This window comes from Mustela lutreola, chromosome 8 (genome assembly GCF_030435805.1).
Source record: "Mustela lutreola isolate mMusLut2 chromosome 8, mMusLut2.pri, whole genome shotgun sequence".
NCBI classification, from domain to species: Eukaryota; Metazoa; Chordata; class Mammalia; order Carnivora; family Mustelidae; genus Mustela; species Mustela lutreola.
The window spans coordinates 65,827,670-65,851,015 of NC_081297.1; the positions used below are offsets into that span (position 1 = coordinate 65,827,670).

Below are 23,346 nucleotides of genomic sequence, written 5' to 3' on the forward strand. Positions count from 1 at the left end.
AAGAAAGGGAAAGAGTACATGTGGAAGTATCCCAGGGCCTGATCCAATAGTTTGCAATAAAACTGAAGAAGTCTCTGCCATTTACAACACAGAGTTTATCAGGGCAAAGCCTCTTAATAGCAACAGCCCAGGACATATACATGTTATAAACATGCTCCTTGTTATCCAGATCTTCCCTCACCATCTTAAATTAGGGTCCTCTTGGCTTCATATTCTAGGGTGTAGTTACTCTCCACATTAAAATAACAGAGAAAACAGACTGGGATAAGAGGAAGAGAGTGATGAATGTATACACCAGGGGTTGATGGGAGACAAGGGATAGACACAGTGCGGCTATCTACCAACCTGGTGGTTCTTCGTTGTCATCGTCTTCTTCTTCTATTCACCAACCTGGTGGTGGTGGTTCTTCTTCTTCTTCTTCTTTTTTAAGATTTTATTAATTTATTTGGGAGAGAGAGACACAGTGAGAAAGGGAACACAAGCAGGGGGAGTGGGAGAGGGAGAAGCAGGCTTCCGGCAGTGCTGGGAGCCTGTTAGGCTGGATCCCAGGACCCTGGGATCATAACCTTAGTCGAAGGCAGATGCTTAATGACTGAGCCACCCAGGTGCCCCAAACCTGGTTCTTCTTGAAAGAGACAAGAAATAAGGCAAAAAACAAAAACAAAAACACCCACAAAAAACAAAACCCAAACCAAAAACAAAACAAAACAACAAAACAAAACCCAAACCCAAACCCAAACCCAAAACCCAAAAACAGAAAAGCAACAATTTTGGCCTAAGCCTTAGGGAGGAGCTATGCGTTCCCATACACTGAGGAGAGAGGCCACTTAAAGAACCTTCTTCTTAGGGGCGCCTGGGTGGCTCAGTGGGTTAAGCTGCTGCCTTCGGCTCAGGTCATGATCTCAGAGTCCTGGGATCGAGTCCCGCATCGGGCTCTCTGCTCAGCGGAGAGCCTGCTTCCCTCTCTCTCTGCCTGCCTCTCCATCTACTTGTGATTTCTCTCTGTCAAATAAATAAATAAAATCTTAAAAAAAAAAAAAAAAAACACCTTCTTCTTAGTATTACCAGTGCCTTTCTTCTATAATAGCAGAGACTGTTTCAAGGCAGTTCTGCATGTCTAGATCAGGTGCAGAAATGAGTGTAAGGAAAGTGGGGGCGGGGCAGGAGTGGAGAAACATGGTTGTAGTCTCATTTTCTTTGGGATACTAAAAGTCATAGTCATGTAGGTACACTCCCTCAAGCCATACCTCTGAATATGAGGTTTCCACCGTTTATCTTTCACTTTCCGACTTCCTAACTGGACCAGAATCCAGCTTTTTCTTCAGTCTCTTAAATTCATCACTCTCTCTCTCTTCTTCCCCATGGGAAAGGATCTCCTGATTTAGACCCCTAAGTAACCTAGCCTTAGCTTGGGAGGAGTGAGTAGCAACAATGATGCAGCGAGGGCTCTCAGGGAGATGCAGCTAGCCAGGGTTAAGAAATAAGCCTTTGGTCTGGAAGAACAGGGTAGGCCACAGCAAGGGCTCTGCACTCATACCCTGCTCCTGGTTTTGCCTCTCCGCCCAGCCTCTTCCAGTATGGCCAGCATGCAGCTCCAGTTCTTAAATTCCAGGCATGGTCCTGGAGCTTGGGATTCTCACCTCAGTGCCCACTGCCTCATCCCCACTTCCCGGTTCCCGCCTCCGCCGCCAACAGCCTGCAGCCCCCACATCGCCCCCGCCCAGGCTTTAGCTCCAGCACCCGGCTGCCTCTGCTGCAACGGCTGCCATGGTGATAGATCTCGCGAGAATTGCCGCTCGCTACCGCGCAGTTCTCGCGCGATCGGGGAGGTGGGAAGTATCCCGGTCTAGGGGTGGGGGTGCGCCGCACAGCTCCCGTCGCCTTCGCGGCTTCCGGTGCTAGGTGGAGGAAAGGAAGGAGGGAGCTGGGGAGCGGGGCCGGGGGAGCGGCCTTGTCGAAATCGGCGTGGGGGAGTCGGAGGGAGCGGAACCCGTGCCGAGCGGAACCTGCGGGGGCAGAGGCGGTGGCTGTGGCGGCGGAGCTGGGAGCAGGAACAGGTGAGGGTCTGGGGAAGGAAGGCGGGTCCCCGTAGAGGAGAGGCTCGGGGTGGGGGCTGAAGAGACAGACACCACCCCCACCCCCGCCCCCGGCAGAGCCGGCCATGGAGCGGTGTGGTCTTTCCCACCCGAGAGCTCGGGGAGGGGGCGCCGGGCCAGTCTCTCGCCTGCCCACACATTTGAAGGACGCGGAGCTGCCGTGGGGGTGGGGGGCGCACACGAATTTGTGCTCTGCCTCGCACGCGGGGGCGACCCGGGCTGCAGTTAGGTTCCCCTCGCCTGCAGAACCCGCCTTACGAGGGGTCGGGCTTGAGGTGGAAGAACAGTCCAGAGGAAGGTGATGCGGGGGCGGAGATGACTGTTTTGTATCGTTTTCCTGTTAAAGGGCTAGGGAATGCCGCTTTTTCCTATCCTCTCTCCTGCTCCACCTTAGTACTAGGAGACCAGAGCCTTGCTGCAGTGACACCCTGTACTCCCTTCGTGGGGCAGGAGTGCGTAGGGGGTTTAGGCATCAGTCTGCCAGGCAAGCTAGTGGGGCACCCCAGGGGCACTATTCCGGTAGAGGTTGCGCTTTGAGTCTTGGGAACCGCACGTTGGGAAGAGGGCAGCAGGTGGGGAGCGGGCGGAGGAGAGTCAGAAGACGGGGGTGGGGGTGGGGGGGGAGATCAGATCTTTGCTTGGAGAGCAGAGGTGGTGCCTTCCTGCCCTAGGCAAAGCGGGGGCGGTCTTACAGGAGGAGGGAGCAGCTTGTCGCTGGCTCTGAGTTTGTGTCTTCCAATCCGCATTCTTCTTTAGGAAGTACCAGGATTCCCGGAACAGAAAATGGAGCCATTGCTTACACCAATGTTTGAGGGAAGGAGGGGGAGGTGGGGTTCCCTGTTAACCCGGGCCACTTGCATAGCAAAGTGATAGCTCCTCTTTTGGGGGAGTTCCCTTCTTTTGGGTTTTATTACAGCCGGTCTCCCTCTGACCAGGCCAGGAGGAGTGTGGTATGTGGTCAGGAATGAGAAGAAATAGTGAGGTCATACAGTTGAGGGAGAAACGTAACTCAAAACCTACCTCAGTGCTGTTGGATTGGGTCACCCCTGGTCTATGGCATGAAAGTTTTATGGCTAGGAGATCTGCTGCAGGAGTCTGATTGCTTGGTCAGTGCAACAGGAAAGATTCTAGTCTCTGCATACTTTTCTCCACTGGCCTTAATCAGCTGGTGACCATCTTTGCTGCCATTTTGTCTTGAGCTTCTCCGGATAAGTGTCTCCACTTAATATGACTGGAGTGGAGCAGTGAATTGGGTTTTGCCCATTAGACCTGAGTTTGAATAACATGTCTCTGGAAGCTCATTTTAAGGAAGAAACTGATCCACAGAGGTCACCTTTTCACAGAATGAATCATTGACCTTGGATTTAGCTGGGAAGGGTCCCCTGTGTATCACACATTTACATGCTTCCTGCCTCCCAGCATAGAAAAATTACTATTATTATTACTTTAAAGATTTTATTTATTTGTTAGAGAGAGAGAAAGCATGAGCAGGGGTAGAGACAGAGGGAGAAGCAGGTTCCCTGCTGAGCAGAGTGTGTGATGCAGGGCTTGATCTCAGGACCCTGGGATGGTGACCTGAGCCGAAGGCAGCCAGTTAACCAACTGAGCCACCCAGGCGCCCCACAGCATAGAATTATTACCTTGCATCATCAAAAATTTTATGTGTAAGTCTTGTTTTTCCAAAGAGATGAGACACTTTGATTGCAGGGATTGGATTTTATGTTGTATCTCCCACAGTGCCTAACACAAACAGTAGGCCCTAGGATGAATACAGGATGTGAATGAGTGAACTCAACGAGCTTTTGGAATAAAGTTTGAGGAAAGAGAAAAAGGTGGTTTGGTTGTCAGGGAGAATGCCTGGAGATAGCTGAGTGAGGTACAAAGGCCCTTAGGCAGTGTAATTAAGAAATCTTGGTCTCTCTACCTTCCTAAGAGGCACAGTACAGACATGGATAATGGAAACTAAGACACATAAAGAAAAATATTACTAGAACACAAAGTCATTATCTATCTGAAATCCCAGATCTCCTGCTTCCCCATCATGGGCAAAGGGTTCTCCATCAGATGTTAAGTCCTTCAGAGTATTGTCAAAATTGAAATTCTGGAGATGACGGAGGAGAGAGCCAATGTATGTATGTAGTGCCTGGCACAGAACTGGTGCCAGTGCTATTATTAAACTGAATGTAATATAAAGGAGGGGTGACAGCAGGCTGGAAAGAGTGGAAGTGAAGTCTCAAGTGCACAAGGATCATATTGTATGTGTTCATTTCTGCTGCTCTCTTTTGCCCTGGAGTCTTAATAAGAGGAAATGGACTCAGAGGGTAGTGGGTGGGATTTGTTGCTTGAAGGAGGAACTTCTTTAAAACCAGGTTTGTTAAAGCTGAGTAAATAACAGGGAAATTGTGGAACTGCTTTCCCGTACACTTTTAAGAATGGATGCCAAGCAGCCCAAGACTCAAAGCATATTACTGTTTTTGGCTCTCCTCACCATTTTTGTTGTGGGTCAATTTAGAGGCAATATGTTGTGGTTTTTCAGAGGTGGACCTTGGAATCAAACAAAACTGGGTTCATATCCTGCCTCTGCTAATTACTAGTTTTATGAGTTTGGTGAAATTACTTGTCCTCCTTTAGATTCATTTTCCTCATCAGTAAAGAACATGATAATGATAGTGCCTACTTCATAGTATTGGCATGTGAATTAAATGAGATAATCTATGTAAAGTGCTTAGTACCATACAAAGCACATAGTAAGCCCCAAATAAGTGTTAGTTGCTATTAATAATCATCATCATAATAGTAATAATAATATGAGCACTTAGGGCTGCCTCAAAGGAGAGGAGGTTGACAAAAGAGTAACTTGCCGCCTGTGTAGAGGGATGATTGTTACCATGACTTTCTTTGCTGGTCGTAGGCTTATGAGCAATGAAATCTTTTTTCAGCATCAGCTTCACAGAGGCAGCTCCTGCTGCCTGAGTGGGAGGTGAAGCTGGAGCAAGGCAGGGGCCGTTAACCATCAACTTGGATGCAGGGTAAGGACGTGGGGGCTCAAGAATAGTGTTCACGTTAGAAAGTCAGCATGAGGGCTGCCTGGGTGACTCAGGGTTAAGCCTCTGCCTTGGGCTCAGGTCATGATCTCAGGGTCCTGGGATTGAGCCCCGCATCGCATCGGGCTCTCTGCTCAGCAGGGAGCCTTCTTCCCCCTCTCTCTGCCTGCCTCTGCCTACTTGTGATCTCTCTCTCTCTCTTTCTGTGTCAAATAAATAAAATCTTAAAAAAAAAAAAAAAAAAAAAAAAAAGGAAAGTCAGCATGATTAAAGTAATGGTTGACTCTTTTGCACAAGAGCACTCTAATTGACCTAGGTCAGGGATTTAAATTCCTGGGTCCCTTTACCTTAGGTCTCACTCAGTATTTCAGCATCCTCCATTTCCTGGCCCACTCTTTTCATTTAGTCATATCTCCTTTAAATGTCTGCCTCTGAGTATGTTTCAGAATGTACTGTATTAAGGCCCAGAATTGTGATGTCTGTGTAATTTTATTTGCTATACCTTTTCAGCATCTGTCACAAATACAGGTAGAGTGCTAGGAAAGCTTTTTGATACTGAAAAGACATGGGGAGCATTCAGAAGTTCCACAGATGTTTGAAGGCTTGCATTATAGTCTGGGAAAGACCTGATTGAGGTAGAGATTCCATGAACGTTTTAGAGCTTTGCATAGGACTTTTACAAAGGATCTGCTGTGCCATATGGACCAGAAGGGACATGGTTTGGGATTTCATGGATCCACCATTATCATTATCACCATATTCCTGAAGAAAGGTGAGATGACTGGGTGTAGCAGATCTCATCCTACCCTTTAGCTCTTCATTACTGATGAGAGCTTGGTATAACCTTTCCTTTATGAGCTTTTACACTAGAGTGTCAGGCATGGATGTTTAAACTTTAGCATGATTTAGGATGCAGGAGAACATCTGCTCTTTGTTGTAGTGGTTTTTGACCCCCCCCCCCCAACTCTTCTGTAAAAGCAATTAAACATTAACTTATATAAAGTCTTATTTGAAGTCTGATATGTTACGTGGATAAAAATGGGCTGCTCTGGTGGTGGTGTAGAGGGGAGGAGCATAATTAGAGCCTCTTATATAGTACCCCCATCCCCAAGCCTATGAATCCCATCTAAGGAACCCTAGAGCTCTGAGAACATAGCAACCATTTCTCGAGTTTGTCAGATACAAGAAAAGGATCAGGGATCACCTATAGAATACTGTCTTCCTCGAGCTCAGAAATATTTTACCACCATCAGTGGAACCATACTCCTCAAAAGCAAGCATGTTAGTCACCAGCTACAGATTAGTCATGGTGCTGGGGACATGAAACATGAATAAGGCATGGTCCCTGCTGACAAGGGGCTCATAGTTTAGGGAAGTAATTCCTCAATCTTTTGTCATCATGGCATAAACAGAAAATGGTAATAGTGAGACAGACATAGTTCTTGCAGCCTGAGATGACTGGCCCTTGGGCTTTAGCCATCTTAAGCCCTGCCTAGCCATCCAGTACTGATGGGATGTATGACAGACCTGTAATGCATTAAAGGCACATTATTTGGGAACTTTGAGCTCTGGAAAGCAAAACAGACAAATATGAATAAAACATACTAAATCCTAGAGTAGGAGTGTGTTTGAGGTGCTAAGGGATAATCGGTAACTGTTATTCCCCCAAGCAAGTCAGTTTCCTGTATTCTGAATCCTTAGACTGCTCTGTAATGGTGGGCCTTGTCTAAACCATAGCATCCTGTGTCATCTGACCACCAGCAGCTCCATTTTGACCTGTGAAGTGGGAGCCAGATTGGAGCAACATTTATTAGGGCTTTAGGATGACTACTTGTGGAATTTCAGTGCTTTTGTAATTAAGAAAGCATAGTGAAACATCAAAATAGTAGAATCCACAGGATTTAATGACTGATTAAATATAGGAAGGAAGAGTAGATGAGTCAGAGATGATTCCCAGGTTTCTGGCTTGGGTGATCTGGTGGCACTTCTTTAGCCAAGAATTACAAGAGGAACAGATCTGAGATTGAAGGTATTTGTTTTTATTTTTTATTTTTTGTGTTTGTTTTTAAAGACTTTATTTATTTGACAGAGAGACAGGGAAAGAGGGAACACAAGTAGGGTGGGAGAGGGAGAAGCAGGCTTCCCGCCGAGCAGGGAGACTGATGAAGGGCTCAATCCCAAGACACTGGGATCGTGATGGGAGCTGAAGGTAGACGCTTAATGACTGAGCCACCAAAGCGCCCCTTTTCTTTGTATTTTTGAAAGATTTTATTTGAGAGAGAGAGACAGCATGAGGATGAGCAAAGGGGGGGGTGGAGGCAAAGGGAGAGGGAGAAGCATACTACCCACTGATTAGGGATCTCACCGCTCCCTGGGCTGATCCCAGGACCTTGAGATCATGAGCTGAGCAGAAGGCAGATGCTTAATCGACTGAGCCACTCAAATGCCCCCAAGATATAATTTTTTAGATTAAACTTGGATTTTGAGGTGCTAAAGTATGAGCTCAGGAGAAAGTCTGGGCTGGGTATTTGGGAATCATCTGCACAGATAGTAACTGAAGCTATAAGAGAAACCAAGATCCAGGATGACAGCAGTTAACTGGCTATCTACTCAAAGAGCCATTCTTCCCCTTCCTGCTTCTAACAGAACCCCAATGTGTTCAGATATTGGGGAGGGGGACATAAAGATACCCTTCCCCAGCCCAAGGGATGTGGGCATTCCATTTCCCTTGCCAATGACTGAGTCACAAGTGGTCATGTACTAATTCTAGCCAATAAGATATGGGGAATGTCTACTGGGAGCTTCTGAGGAAGTTTTCCTCAATCTTAAAAAAAAAAAAAAAGACATGGCAACATTCTCTTTTCCAACTTCAGATGTTTATGTAGAAGAGTGAGATGCTGGAGTGATTCTGAGAGCATGAAGAGACAGACATAAGAACTCTAGGATGTCAGAGCAGAAAAATGGAAAAAATTTGGGTCCTTAATAATGCTGTAAAGCTGGTAGATTAAAAAACCAAGTGTTGGGTTCCTGGGTGGCTCAGTGGGTTAAGCCTCTGCCTTCGGCTCAGGTCATGATCTCAGGGTCCTGGGATGGAGCCCCTGTCAGGCTTTCTGCTCAGTGGGGAGTCTGCTTCCCCCTCTCTCTCTGCCTGCGTCTCTGCCTACTTGTGATGTCTCTCTGTCAAATAAATAAATAAAATCTTTAAAAAAACAACAACCCAAGTGTTCTAGCTGTAGATTCCTGTGTGTAGGGGAATATATATAACACAGTTTTCCATTTTGACCATTTTTAAGTGCACAGTTGAGTGGCATTAAGTACATTCACACTGTTGTGCAACCATCGCCACCATCTATCTTCAGAACTTTTCCATCAAACTGGAACTCTGTAATTGTTCTTTTTTTTTCTTTTTGTTAAGATTTTATTTATTTATTTGACCAGAGAGAGAGAAACACACACACACACACACAGAGTGAGAGAGGGAACACAAGCAGAGGGAGTTGGAGAGGGAGAAGCAGGCTTCCCGCTGAGCAGGGAGCCCAATGCTGGACTCTATCCCAGGACCCTGGGATCATGACCTGAGCCGAAGGCAGATGCTTAATCCACTGAGCCACCCAGGTGCCCCAAGAAACTTTTTTTTTTTTTTTTTTTTTTAAAGATTTTATTTATTTATTTGACAGAGAGAGATCACAAGTAGGCAGAGACACAGGCAGAGAGAGAGAGGAGGAAGCAGGCTCCCTGCTGAGCAGAGAGCCCGATGCGGGACTCGATCCCAGGACCCTGAGATCACGACCCGAGCCGAAGGCAGCGGCTTAACCCACTGAGCCACCCAGGCGCCCCCCAAGAAACTTTTTAATTGTTAAATAATAACCTGCATTTCTCCTACCTCCAGCTCCTTGCAGCCACCATTCTATTTCTGTCTCTATGAATTTGACTGTTCTAGATGCTTCATATATATGGAATCATACAATTTTGTCCTTTTGTGTCTGGCTTATTTTACTTAGACTTCAAGCTATATGTTTTAATAAATTTACATGTCTTTGAAGCCCCAGGTGCGTCTTTTGTCTTTTGCAACTGATGCTATTCTAACTGATGTATCTAGCGTGAGTCAGTACAGTGGACAGGAGAAAAGGCCAAAGGCAGAAACTTGGGGCGCATCAACATTTAAAGCAGTGGGCAAAAATGAAGGCCAGGAAGGAGAATAAGAAGCAACCAGAGTGGCCAAAAGGACATCAAGACAGTAAGACAGCATAGATACTAATGAGGAAAAAAACCTTAAAAAAAGCGGGAGGGGGGGCACCGGGCTCAGTGGGTTAAAGCCTCTGCCTTCAGCTCAGGTCGTGATCTCAGGGTCCTGGGATTGAGCCCCGTATAGGGCTCTCTGCTAGCAGGGAGCCTGCTTCCCCCCTCTCTGTCTCTGCCTGCCTCTCTGCTTACTGTGATTTCTTTGTCAAATAAATAAATAAAATCTTTGAAAAACAAACAAACAAACAAACAAACAAAAACAAAGGGCAGGAAGGTCAAAGGCTGTAGACAGGGCAAATTAAAATAAGACCTGAAAGTGGCACCTAAGTGGCTCAGTCAGTTAAGTCTCACTCTTGGTTTCAGCTCAGGTCATGATCTCAGGATTGAGATTGAGCTCCACTGCGGCTCCACACTCAGTGTGAAAACTGCTTGAGATTCTTTCCCCCTTCCTCTCCCTCCCCCTCTCCTTCCACCCCCATCCTCCTGTTCCCTCATACACCCTCGCTCTCAAATAAACAGACAAATAAATAAAATCTTAAAAAGCCTGAGAGATACCTGTTAGACTTAGCTACTAGTTGATGCTATTCTTACAAATTAAAACATACCCAATTAAAATTAGGTTCTGCTTAACTCAATTAACAGTGTTTAGGCTCAGGCCAGAATCATGCCAGTTTTCCTTCTAGTCTGAGATGACTTCAATACAGAAGAACTTGAAAGGAGGCCACATTATCGAGAAATGAAGGATCAAACTTGCCCTGTCTGCTTAGAGAGGCCCAAGCACCTGGGAAGGGTCTGGCTTTTCCCATGGACAGCTCTTTTTCTGTGGACAACCAGCAAGTGAGTCAGAACAGAGAATCTGGTCTGTTTCAGAATACATGGCCAGATAAAAAAGTGATGAGATAAAAACTAGACTCATTTGTTTCTGTGGAACATTCCGTGGCACTGCCCTCTAACCAAAGTTGCCCTATTCTTAGAAACTGACCAGCTTACAACCATTCCATCTCCTGATATTCCATGGCTCTTCCAATGCCTACAACTATAGCCTGGAATATTCAAAACACTGTGTTTTTTTTTAAATTATTTTTTATTCTTTTTAAAAAAAATGATTTTATTTACTTATTTGAGAGAGAGAGCAAGAGACCTTTGCTCATGCGCAAGGCTGGGTACGGGGGTGGTGGGGAGAGAAGTAGACTCCCCACTGAGCAGGGAGCCTAATGTAGGGCTCAGTCCCAGAACTCCAGGATCATGACCTGAGCCTAAGGCAGTAGCTTAACTGACTGAGCCACCTAGGTGCCCTGTTTTGATGTTTCAAATCTGTCGTTTTGTTTTTATTGCCATCTGTGGTTAAGAACTTCTGATTTCTCAGCTGTATTAATGTACCTCCCACATGGGCTCTCTGCCTCAAGTCTTTTCTCCTTTTAATTTATATCCTAAATGAATATCAGAATGGTCCTTTTTTTTTTTAAATTTTTTTTTTTTTAAAGATTTTATTTATTTGACAGACAGAGATCACAAGTAGGCAGAGAGGCAGGCAGAGAGAGGAAGGGAAGCAGGCTCCCTGCTGAACAGAGAGCCCGATGTGGGGCTCAGTCCCAGGACCCTGGGATCATGACCTGAGCCGAAGGCAGAGGCCTTAACCCACTGAGCCACCCAGGCACCCCCCCCCTTTTTTTAAAGCAAGCTTTAGACCCAGCATGGGGCTTGAACTCACAACTGTGAGATCAAGAGTTGCATCCTTGGGGCGCCAGGGTGGCTCAGTGAATTGGGCCTCTGCCTTTGGTTCAGGTCATGATCTCAGGGTCCTGGGATTGAGCCCCACATCGGGCTTCCTGCTCAGCGGGGAGCCTGCTCTCCACCCCCCCCCCCATGCCTGCCTCTTTGCCTACTTGTGATCTCTGTCAAATAAATAAATAAAATTAAAAAAAAATAGTTGCATCATCTACTGATTGAGTCAGTTAGGTACTCATAAAGGACGATCTTCCTAAAGCACATACTTGATCATGTTACTCAGTGTGGCCTTTAAGGCCCTTCATGATCTAGTCCCTTCCTACCTCTCCATTGTGGTCACTTCCTTTTACTCACAATGTGGCACCCAAATAAACTGACTCCAACTGCACCTGGCTTGGCTAGTAAAAAGTGCTGCCTCTAATTCAAGTCTTTATGCCTTTGACACACTGTTCCCTCTCCCCCACTCCCTCTTCTTTATTGTTTGATTACTTCCTGTTCTGTTGGGAGTCCGCTCAAGGGTGACCTGAGAATCGTGTCTGGGAATTGCCCTTTAACCTTCAGTCTTGATGAACTGCTCTAGTTTTCTGTCCCCATAATACTATTTGCTTATTTTACACTTAACCCTCATGCTGTTCTGTAATTCTCTGGTTGCTAGTCTTTCCCTCTCATTGACTGAGTTTCATGAAGGCAGAAGTTGTCTTCCTTTTTTTTTTTTAATTAAAAAAAAAAAAAGATTATTTATTTATTTAACAGAGATCACAAGTAGATGGAGAGGCAGGCAGAGAGAAAGAGAGAGATAGAGGGAAGCAGGCTCCCTGCTGAGCAGAGAGCCCGATGCGGGATGCGATCCCAGGACCCTGAGATCATGACCTGAGCCGAAGGCAGCGGCTTAAGCCACTGAGCCACCCAGGCTCCCTGTCTTCCTCTTTTTATCCCTAGTTCTGTATACTCGATAATTGCTTAGTGAATGGATGGAAGCTGCCATCAGAAGCTATTTCTTGGGTTTAGGAAATCTCTGAGTCCAGAAGAAGTCATTGAGATTCTAATCTATTAGTTCTTGTGTGCTTGTGATTACAGTGCTCTTGAGACAAAAACTTGGAAAGTTTATAGAGGTCACAAGCCAGCTGTGCTAAGGAAACTAAATACGGGTAGAACCTGCTTTTGTTTCCTTATATTTTATTGGGCTGCTCCATTGGCTTTACTAAAAATAGCATCTCTATTAGTGATATCTCAGTGTGAACATGGTCTGGGAACAAAGCTGCTTTTAGCGCACCCTGCCTGGCAGCAGAGGGTTTGAGAGACCTTGGTCTCCTTTTCCCTGGACCCGTGTAGCCTGAACAGGAGGAGTAGGTGCCAGGTCAGAAGTCCCCTCAGACGTGTCATCGGAGGCAAGGCCGAGTCAGCCAGCAGAGTTAGGTGGGGGGGTGTTGTGTGTGGCAGAGTGAGTGTGACTCTCAGAATCACCTGGAGAGTAAGGCAGGTCAGGATGGCTGAGCGGTCCCAGCAACAGCCTGCCTCTCCTGGGGGGGTGGGAGGACTGGCTCGGGGGCGGTAAGCTGTCGTCAGTGAGGACATCCTCAGATGAAGCTTAAATCAGGCAGTGTGCTTGATTGAGCTCCTGCTCCACACTTTAGGAGCTCTTCTTGTTATTTGTACCAGTGATAACAAAGTTTGTGGCTGTAAAATAGAATGTTGAGATATACTTTTTTCATCATAGGGGTATTGCCGTAGCCCATTTTTCATCTGAAGCCACTCATCTTCAGTTTTGACTGCCGATTCTTGGTTTCTCACAGCCCGTGGAACCCTGGCATTTTGCCGTATCAACACAGGAGTGCCATCTGTGGTAGAAGAGAGTAACTAGAGGCTGTGCAGTACATAGGGAAACAATCCAGGGTTTATTTATTTTTTTTTGCCATGCTGCTTCCCAGAGCTTTTTTAGGAATGCAGTATGGGTGAAAGTGAAAATTGGCTATATAACCCAAGAGGTGTGTTCGTGACACAAAGCTGTAAGTTGCCACCATCCTCGTGGTAGAGGCAACGTGCTAGCTGGTGATAGGGACAGAGAAGGCCAGGACAAGAGAACAAACATCCACTTTGGAATGCTCATCTGAGTCCAGTTCCTGATTATATTAAAGAGGAGTCATAATGTCCAGTAATTTCAAGGCGTGGTGCTGCTGCCAGAGGACATGCAGTGACTACGTGGGCATTTCATCAGTTATCCATCAGGCCCATTGCGTGTTCAATGGCAGAAAATTCCACCGATTTTGGTCTTCTAGTTCTTTTGTGGTATTTCCAAACCAGTCTTGGGGTCAGATACGGTGTGGAAGATGACCAAGAATTGACAGGATATCATAGAAACCAGCTGTGCATTACACAGAGAGACCAAGTACTGCTAGCGCAGAAGAAATGATAGGGATATCCTCAGAGGAGGCTCAAATTGGCCCATGTGCTTGGTTGAACTGCTGTAGAGGGCTTGGTACTTGGAGTGGGGACAGATCCAAAATAAGTAAAAAGCATAATCCTTGCCCATGGAGAATACAGTTAAACTGTAGAGACAGTAAATGTACAGACTTCTGAGAGAGAGAGAAAGCTCCATGAGGTAGTATGTGCCACATGAGTGGCTCAAATAATTCAGGGACATGCCAGGAAAGAGAAGTGAGTATAACACTGGGATGGGCTTTTGAACCAAGACGTTAGCATATTAGCTTAGCAGAGAAGCAAACCAGAGGACAGTGTGTGCATGTTTTGGGGCAAGGTTTTTTTTTTTTTTTTTTTTTTTTAAAGATTTTATTTATTTATTTGACAGACAGAAATCACGAGTAGGCAGAGAGGCAGGCAGAGAGAGAGAGGGGGAGGCAGGCTTCCCGCTGAGCGGAGAGCCTGATGTGGGGCTTGATCCCAGGACCCTGAGATCATGACCTGAGGCCGAAGGCAGTGGCTTAACCCACTGAGCCACCCAGGCACCCCAAGGGGCGAGGGGTTTTTGTCAGCCACTCGCAGTTGGTAATCTCTCAGTCAGCAGTTGCTTCATTCATGAGGACAGCAAGATAAATGCGAGGTGTAAATTCAGTTTGAAACCTGGGCCAAAGCCTATTACCAAAGCCTTAAAGCAAAGTATCATCTGGAGCTGGAGAAGAGGAGACCTGAGTAGGAAACAAGATAAAGACCAGGAAGACTTGGGGAAGGTTTAAATTTCTGGAGGTGAGGGTGGCAGAACCAGAAGTCTGACTACTACAGATTGCCAGGGTTGATGGAATCTGATCTTATTAGCTGGGCAGAGGTCCCCTCTTGCTTAGGGATCTTCTGGGATCTGCCTGCCTCGGTGGGTTTAGGTAGGATGGGCAGGGAGGATGGCCAGTGGGCGACTTGGCTGAGGTTGAGCCCTAGGGTTAAGCCAGGTCCTCTCCCTGGGGTGTGAGCCCTCTGGGTCAGGGGCAGGGCTCATCTGAGGAACCTACCAGAAGCACCACGCCTGGCTCATTAGTGGATGTCTGGGAAGGCCTTTGAAGATGAAACACTCCATAAGCAGTCATTGTTTCTGTTTTTTGGACAAACTAGTACTTTGGTCTCCAGGGGCTGTCGATCTGGCTCCTCTGTACTAGTCTGGAATTTGCTGCAAACTGAGTAGAATAGGAAACAAACAAACAAAACTGAAATAGTTTTTGAGAAAACAGCTCAGCTCCCACTAAACCCCCATGCTTTAGCTTGTAAACCAGATTCCTTCCCATCCACCTTTCACATTCTTGGGTTTGGGTGCACTCTGTCTTGACCTGTTCCTTCGCCTGCTGGGTTTGGGGTGTGTGTGTGTGTGCCTCTAGTTCCCAGACTCTATAGAGAATGCCAGCAGCTGGCATATGGTGATTGCTGAATAAGCTGCCCGCTGACACATGTCTCCTGCAGGCACAGAGAACTGGCTGGCATGGGCGATTCTGGACCCCTGTTTCATTGTCTCAGAGATGCATTTCTGTGGCTGTCTTGTGCCATAGAGAAGGGAGGGAAGAGGAGAGGGAATGAGTGACTCTAGGATTCTGTCTTTGGAGGTAATAGGTGGGGTGGGAAGATGGGCATTTTGTAGCTTCATAGAGCTTCTTACTGCCATCTTTGTATTTTCCGCAGATCTTAGTTAAGATCCTAGTATGCATGAGGCATAAGCCTCCAGTGCATCTGAGAGAGCTGCTTAGTAAGGTCAGTATTAGACCTTGGAAGTTTGAGTTCATTTGTTCAACTGCTGTGTACCAGGCACTCACTATTCAAGGTACTGGGAACACAGCAGTGAATAAAGTAGATAAGGAGCTGACATTGTAGTAGGAGAAAAATGGTATAGCAAGAAACAAACATGTGATGTATCCAGTGGTGCTAAATGCTATGAAGAAAAATGAGGTGGGATAAATGGGGTGAAGAGTGATGTGTGTGTGTCAGAGGTGGTTGTGAAGGTCTCGATTAGGTGATCCTCCAATGGATACCTGAAGGAAGTGAGGGGATACTCTGTGAAGGTTCTCTGGGAGAGGAACATTCAGGGCAGAGCAAATAGCAAGTATGAAAGCTTTGAGGCAGGAAAGTGTTGGGAAACTGAAGTGGAGTAAGCCAAGGGAAAAGTAGTGGGAGAGAAGCAGGGGAATGCAGATTGTCAGGACCTGGTAAGCACGGTGTGGCTTTGGATTTTACTGAAAGGAAGATAAGAAGCCAAGAGAGGGTTTTGAACAGAGAAGCAGCATGACCTGATTTTGGTGTTAAAAGTAGTCTGGCTGCTATATGGGGAATAGACTGAAGGGGATTAGGGAGGAGGCAGGGAGTGAGGTGACTGCCTCATTGCAGGTGAGAATGTGGAGGAACTCTCCTTGGATAGGCCACGGTGAGCCTGGGAGTGAGGGTTAGCCTAGGTGCTTCGTTGTATGAACAGGGCACAACTTGACCTTATTTCTTCCTGATTAATTTTGTTGTGTGGAAGGAAGATGGAATTGTAGGCATATAGAAAGGGAAGAAGTGGAATCTCTTGATTGAGCATGGACCTTGGGAACCTGACAAGCCTGAACTTTGTCAGGAGTCACAAAGAGCCACTCCTCATTCTGCTCCTTCCTCTTTCAGCCTTTCCAGGAGTCTCAGGGTAAGATTGGGGGAGGGAGGGGCATTCATGGTCTTGCAAGGCCTTGTATGGTATAGAGTGAGAGAATTGAAGGGACTTCAGAAGTCATCTAGTTCAATCCCCTCCATTTATAGGGGCAGATATGGATAGGGAGAAAAGCTCATCCAAAGTCCCACAGGTACATTGTGGCAGAACAGGTGTCCTGAGTGTTCACGGCTTTGTTTCTGCTTCCAAAGACTCAGGATGTGTCTGAGTGGGATTTGATTTTCATAGCTTACTGTGAATTTCAGCCATGACTTTGACAAATCCCATTTACATGAAATCCTGACTAGCAGATGGTGGTAATGAATGTGTTTCTTTGCCTAGGATCGTGTTCTCCATACCAGGGCCCAGGCCAAAACCAGACTGCCACTGCCCGCACTTGAGCCCTCCTGTCCTCAGAAAGTGGTTGCTGTGATCATGGGTAATATCTTTGGAAACCTCCTGAAGAGCCTGATTGGGAAGAAGGAGATGCGCATCCTGATGGTGGGCTTGGATGCTGCAGGGAAGACCACCATCCTGTATAAGCTGAAACTGGGCGAGATCGTCACCACCATCCCCACCATTGGTAAGGACACAGCTTAGATGGAGGCTTTCATGCCAACAGCTTGGCCAGGCAAGGGCCTATTCCTAGATCCTCCACCTGGCCACCAGGCAAGTCCATGCAACTTGGGGGGATTCAGGGAAGGATGGTTATTTAGCTTACTAGCAGGTGCTGGGGCTGCCGTTTGCTCACCTTCCCGGGCCCTCTCTGATGCGGGAACTTCCGCAGCCTGGCACTGAACAGTTGCCCTCAGGCACTGAGCTAGTTTGTTCTCTGTGTTGTTTAGAAAGCGGGTGAAAGGCTTTGATGTTCCTGCCAGAGGCCAGGAGTTGTTTCAGTTTAGATCCTCAGTGGCCCTGATCCTGGTTAAGACCTGCCTGTGCGAGGGAGAACGTTTGCCTTCCAGATGGGGCTCCAGATCATCTTTGTCCACTGGTTCTGCATTTGGGCCTCCAGGACTAGAGCTCACTTTTTTTTTTTTTTTTTTTTAAATTAAATTGATTTATTTATTTTCAGAAAAACAGTATTCATTATTTTTTCACCACACCCAGTGCTCCATGCAATCTGTGTCCTCTATACTACCCACCACCTGGTACCCCAACCTCCCACCACCCCCCCGCCACTTCAAACCCCTCAGATTGTTTTTCAGAGTCCATAGTCTCTCATGATTCACCTCCCCTTCCAATTTACCCCAACTCCCTTCTCCTCTCTAACACCCCTTGTCCTCCATGATACTTGTGATGCTCCACAAATAAGTGAAATCATATGATAATTGACTCTCTCTGCTTGACTTATTTCACTCAGCTCACTCAGCTCACTTTCCCCTCACTGTGTTTCCCAAGGCCTACATTTTAGCTGCGGCAGACTGCGATGACTGAGGTACAGGAGTGGGGCTGAGTCATTTCTTTGCAGGAGGGAGAGGCAAAGACAGAATGAGCGGAGGTTAGCTCACGTTACCAAGGGGATTGTGAACCTCCTAACTGGCCTTCCTGGTCCTCTTCCATTTTTTCTCTAAGGTTTTCTTTTTGGCCTTTAGGCTACTAGGTCAGGGGATACTAGGCCTGAGGAAGCCTTAGCTTTCTTTCCTTTGCTAGGACCAGAGCTGTGTTGGGGGAAACAGAAACAAACCACTGGGGTATTGTTTGCAGGGGTATTTGTTCACTGCCATTGTCTGTTTTTTCCCAAAGGGTTCAACGTGGAGACAGTGGAGTACAAGAATATCAGCTTCACAGTTTGGGATGTGGGTGGCCAGGACAAGATTCGACCTCTCTGGAGACACTACTTCCAGAACACCCAAGGTACGGCATACGAATTGCCCAGCTGGGCATGGGTTGGTTTGGTGTGAGCAGAAGGTGTGGCTGTGATTCTTGGTTTTGGCCAACCAGTCCTCACCCTGCCGCAGCTCCTAGAGGTGGGAGAACAGGAGGAAAGGGAGCACATATTTGGAGGGTGTACAGAGAGTGGTGTTGGCATTTGGTGGTAGGGATGAGGGGAGTTCATCTGCTGTCTTACGCAGCCCATGCTCTGCCTCCCTAGGCTTAATATTTGTGGTCGACAGTAATGACCGGGAGCGAGTAAATGAGGCCCGGGAGGAGCTGATGCGGATGCTGGCGGAGGATGAGCTCCGGGATGCAGTACTTCTTGTCTTTGCAAACAAACAGGTGAGACTTCTCCCCACCCGTGGATTTGAGAGAGATCAGCCTGGCTATGGAAATCATGGGTGTTGGGGCTCATTGTAGGGAAAGCTCTGTGACTGTGTTGTGAGTTTTGGAAGTGGGAGGATTATGATTACCTGGCTTATTGATGTTCCTCTTCTTGTCCCCTACCCAGCTTTAGTCAGCATCACTTCTGTCCTCAGGGATTGGGGTGGGAGATACCTCAGATCCCTCCTTTACCTTTTCTGTTGCAACTGCCCTCACTCCTGCAGTCAGACAGACCTGATTCTTTGTCCAGTCTGAATCACCTCTTCACTTCCCTATCAACCCCATATTTGGTTTGCAGCTCCCCAGTGGAATGACCTTTAGCGCATAGATCTATGGTTCTGGGATGATTAAATCCAAAGCAGCTTTTTCGGACCTGGGTTCTGGTACCTATAATGAAGGAGGAGGAGAGGGTGCTGGTACACATTGCTTTGGTAGATTGGTTCCCTAGAAGCCTTTGAAAGATCCTGAGCCTCCTTTTTGTGTGTCTCCCTCGTGCTCCAGGATTTGCCTAATGCTATGAACGCTGCTGAGATCACAGACAAGTTGGGCCTGCATTCCCTGCGTCACCGCAACTGGTACATTCAGGCCACCTGTGCCACCAGCGGGGACGGGCTGTACGAAGGCCTGGACTGGCTGGCCAATCAGCTCAAAAACAAGAAGTGAGAGCCAGACAGCCCTATCCGACCACCCCACCCACCCCTGACGCACCTACTGTCTCCCTGCCCCAGCCCTGCCCCTTCCTTCCCGTTGCCAGTGTGGCCAGGGCCCTGGGTATCATGTCCGCATGCCCAACAAGAGCCTTGCCCCCCGCCTTCCCTCCACTCCCCTGTCCATGACCAGTCCCCAGTTGCTGTCCTGATGATGAATCATTCCAATTTATTGGATTTAAAACAAAAACAAGGTTGTTATGGTTTCATGGGTGGCCCCCCCATCCTCTGGGGTTTGGGAGGGGTGGTGGGGTGGGGTATTCTCTCCGTTCGCTTCATTTGGCTCTGGTTGCTGTGCTCTTGGCATCTCAGTCTCTTCCCTCTCCCCACAGCTCCCTCTCCTATTCCCCATCTTCCTTTCCTTCGCCCCTCTCTTCCTGTTCTACATGGAAATTGCACGGGCCTCTCTGTGTGTGCGTGCGTGTGTGCGCGTGTATATACGTGTATAGAGAGATGTATATGCAGGGGGAAGGGTGGAGGGGTGGGGGGAGACTCAGTGCTGGGGGCCAGGTCACACTGCCCACTCCAGTCTATCATTTGCCCCTCCCGTGCTGGTGAGATAAAGGGAAGAAGGTAGAGGCAGGAGAGTAGAGGGAAGGCTGCCGCAGTCTTGCACTGCTTCCTCTCCTCTCTGTGGGTAGATTTTTCTGGATGATAGGACAGATGATGGATTTTCCACCACCGTCTTTCTTGTACCCCTCTCTCCACCCCGTTCAGGGCAGGGGGGTGGTGTTTATAGCTAGATGACTGTTCCCAAGGAGATGCCATTCTGCCCTGCCTTGCCAGTGAGAAGGAGAGAAGAGCCCACTCACTCTTATCAGCCCAGTATTCAGCTGATCCTCCTCCTCATCCTTAGATCTGTTCCTCAGGAGCCTGTGAGGAGGATGGTGAAGGGGAACAAGACCATGGGGTATGTTTGGGATCCAGGGCACGGGGCGGGTGGGCCTCAGGTTTTCCGTCTTCATCCTTTTGTGTTGTTAGGAGAAGGTGAGGCATGGATCAGTCTACTCTTGCCTTCCCATGCCCCCCCTTCCTCATCTTCTGCTCTCGGGGACTGGGTGGTTCATCTGTCCTTTGTCAGAGTGTCCTCACGGTAGTAGTCCTGCTGACCTGACCAGGGCTGGCTGGGTGGTTTAATGGGGAGCAGGGGAGTGAGGGTGACATGGCAGGCCTCAGTTTCAATTCCCCTGTTCTCCACTTCTCTCTTTTTCTAGTCTGGGATGTGCTGAAGGCTGAAAATCTTCTTTTCTGTTTTTAGACCCTCAGACTATCCTGCTGTCCCTCCTCACACCACCCCAACAGTTTTCTTCTGCCCATTTCAGCCCCTTCCCCTGAATCAGTTGAGGCTTGGAGTGGAGGAAATTAGAACTCTGAAGTAGTTGTTGGTGCTGGTGGGATGTAGTGGTCTTCAGGGTCCTCCCACCATTATGTAGTTGTTCAGAAACTGCTGCTACTGCGTCTCTCTGTTTACAGGGGGCGCTTGTCCCTGAGGTCCTGGCCTGGGTCCTGACTTTGCGGTTTCTATGAAGCCGTGGCTTTTCTGTGGGCTCCCGTGTGTGCTGGCTGCGCCCTGAGCTCCAAAACGGTCGCCCATGACCTTTCTGCTATGGTCAGGGCCCAGGCCCCCGTCCCCTCCTTCCCCCACAACATGGCTGAGGGGCCCCTTCCCAGAAGGACTGTCCCAAGCCCACCCCATGTGGCCAGGTGTCCTGCCACCTTTGTCTACAACAGGCAGATCAGTACCCCCACCCTACTCCAGGTTGAACTGTGAAAGAGAGGTTCCAGGGGTGTCTCCCTCAGTGCCAGTTCCTTAGTGATGTACTGTTTACCCAAGATGCAGTGGAAGTGTGCAGGTCTCCTGATCTCTAGGCCTGTGTGTGTGTGTGTGTGTGTGCGCGCGCGCGCGTGTGTATTTGGTGGCAGGGGTAAGGGGAGAGGTGTGCTGGAGCTTCTAGTTCATTTTAACATGTATTCATTCCCCTGACCCCGTGGATGCTTTCCTCTGCCCCTTTCCTTTGCCTCTGCCTCTGTTCCCTCTTTTTTTTTTTTTTTCCTCCTGCACTTGTTGCCTCTCCCCTCCTGAATTCTTTCCTTTGCCTTCTCAGCTCATTCACTGCTGTTGCCTATCTGTCTCCCCTTTCCTTGTTTCATTCCTACTTAGGATTCTCCACTCTTGGTCTCTGCAATAGCTGAGGATTTGCCTCTTCTCTTGCCTCCCAGTCTGACCGTCCCTAATTAGATGGCAGTCCCAATTATGTTTTTCTTATTTAAGGCCCACCCCTACCTTGTTTTGGGGGGCTCCAAAGACCAGTGGGCCTGAGGGTGTTAGGCAGCAGCCTTGGAGGTTGCCTTGGTGTTGCTCAAGGATCCATCCAGCAGGGGGCAGTAAGTAATCGTGGTAGTGTCCTTGGCTGCTAGGCCCTTGGCAGGGGTGGTCCTTGCTACAGTCCCATTCTCCTAAAAGCTCTTTTTGGATTGGGGTTCTCATTCCATTTTTGCCTGCTCCCTCCCACACTCTCCTCTGGTAGATTTAATTTTATGCTTTCCTCTGTTACAGCCTTTCTTTTCCCCTAGATTCCCCTCTGCCTCCCTCCCCTCCGAAGTTTGTTTTGTGGTGTTACAGTGGTAACTGCAGTCCTGGTTTTTCTCTTCTTTTTTTTCCCCCTCTGGAATGTAGACTGTATATGTTTAATAACTCACCTTCTCTCTCCTTGCCCAAAATGTGGGATACACGATGACTGTGACCCTGGTTGGAAATTAAACTTGTTTTATGCAGCTTTGGAGCAGACCTTCATCCTTGATGTGCAGCAGCCACTGGGCAGTATTTTAATCGTGAGGGTATTCCTATCTCTGGTCCCTCTCTCTAGACTGCTCCTTCTCTCAGCAGAGGGGTAAAGGGTACACTTGACAGGGGGAGAGTGAGGTTATGGAGGGACTTAGGCTTATTTCTACACTGCTTACTACTTTCCATCATACTCTGAAGGGGAGCCTAAATGAATTGGGCACCAAAATGTGAGGGCTTCGTGACGGTGCTCTTTTAGTTGTAAAGGCTTTCATCCTATTCTTAGCCTTATTTATCACCTGTTGGTAGTCATTAGGGACTTCAGTGGCTAGAGGGCCCTGAACTTGGAGTGACCCACCCTGCCTCCACTCTCAGATCTCCCCAACCCTGTGCAGTCAGGGGCTTCTAGTTGGAACAGGGTTCCCTCATCCATAGATTGGAGTCCCCTCACCAAACTATTTCTAGACTTTAGCAGTGAGTAAACATGAAGGGTAAAGGTCTGGATAGTGTAGTGAACTTGATCCTCCTTACAGCTATGGCCCTGTATCACCTCTGCTTCAGGCATGCAGTTCCCCATTGTCAGGATGCCAAGCCTCATCCAGAGATTCCAAAGTGTCCTGAGGGAAAGGACAAGCCTCTGCCCTCCCAGCCCACTCCTGCCGCTACTCTCTTCCTCTCCTGCTACTATTGTCTGGCTCTAGGACAAGAAAGAGATGGTGCTCTCCTTCCTTTGGTGGGTGAAGTCTAGGTTAGTTAGGCAGGCGTTCTTCACTCTCACCACTTTCTTAAGCTTTGGAGACAGAGACCTTCCAATCCTGACGTTATGGGAAAGAGACAGGATTTAGGCATACGGTAAGTTTGAGAGCCCCAAGTACCAGTGTGAAGAAAATCATTTGTATTCAGTTATGTCTGTGCTCCTCAAAAGTCCTGCTTGGTGACCACAGTTACTGATAAGAACACCTTTACCAAGTGCTTTATTTGTACATTAATAAGCATATTCTTTCTAGTACTATAGCCCATCATAAGATAGTGATAATGGAGAGGACTTTAGCTGGATGGCAGGTCAGTGGGTGTCTTTTTGACTCCTGAAGAGGATGACCTAGTCCATTTTGCCCCTCAGTGCTCCATTTAAGGTGCCAGGAATGAGTTGACATCATTTGATGTCAGAGCACAGTCCCTTGTGGCTGTTGCTTAAACTTTTCAGCTTCTTTTAGGGGCACATGGTGGGATGAGGAAGAGACTTAACCTGGAAGATAAGTGTTCAGCATCCAGCTCTTAGGACAAATAGCAACCATATCTGCCCAGAACTTGAATAGCTCTTCAGTTATGGCTTGACAGAAGACTTGGGCCCAGGATCTACTTCAGAATATTCTGGGCA

At 47.7% G+C, this 23,346-nt stretch overlaps 1 protein-coding gene across 2 annotated transcripts; it reads left to right on the forward strand.

Annotated features, from left to right (window-relative positions):
- Positions 1 to 1,849: 1,849 nt before the first annotated feature.
- ARF3 (ADP ribosylation factor 3) lies at positions 1,850 to 21,966 on the forward strand. Of its 2 annotated transcripts, XM_059185490.1 has the most exons (6): positions 1,850 to 2,057; positions 15,227 to 15,295; positions 16,560 to 16,800; positions 17,964 to 18,074; positions 18,313 to 18,437; positions 18,981 to 21,966. In XM_059185490.1, exons 2-6 carry the CDS (start codon positions 15,251 to 15,253, stop codon positions 19,140 to 19,142), a joined length of 684 nt encoding a protein of 227 aa, XP_059041473.1. In that variant the 5' UTR covers positions 1,850 to 2,057; positions 15,227 to 15,250; the 3' UTR covers positions 19,143 to 21,966. The 2 variants fall into 2 exon arrangements, with proteins under 2 accessions (XP_059041473.1, XP_059041474.1); XM_059185491.1 differs by lacking the exon at positions 15,227 to 15,295 and having other exon boundaries at positions 1,851 to 2,057.
- The last annotated feature ends 1,380 nt before the right edge of the window (positions 21,967 to 23,346 follow it).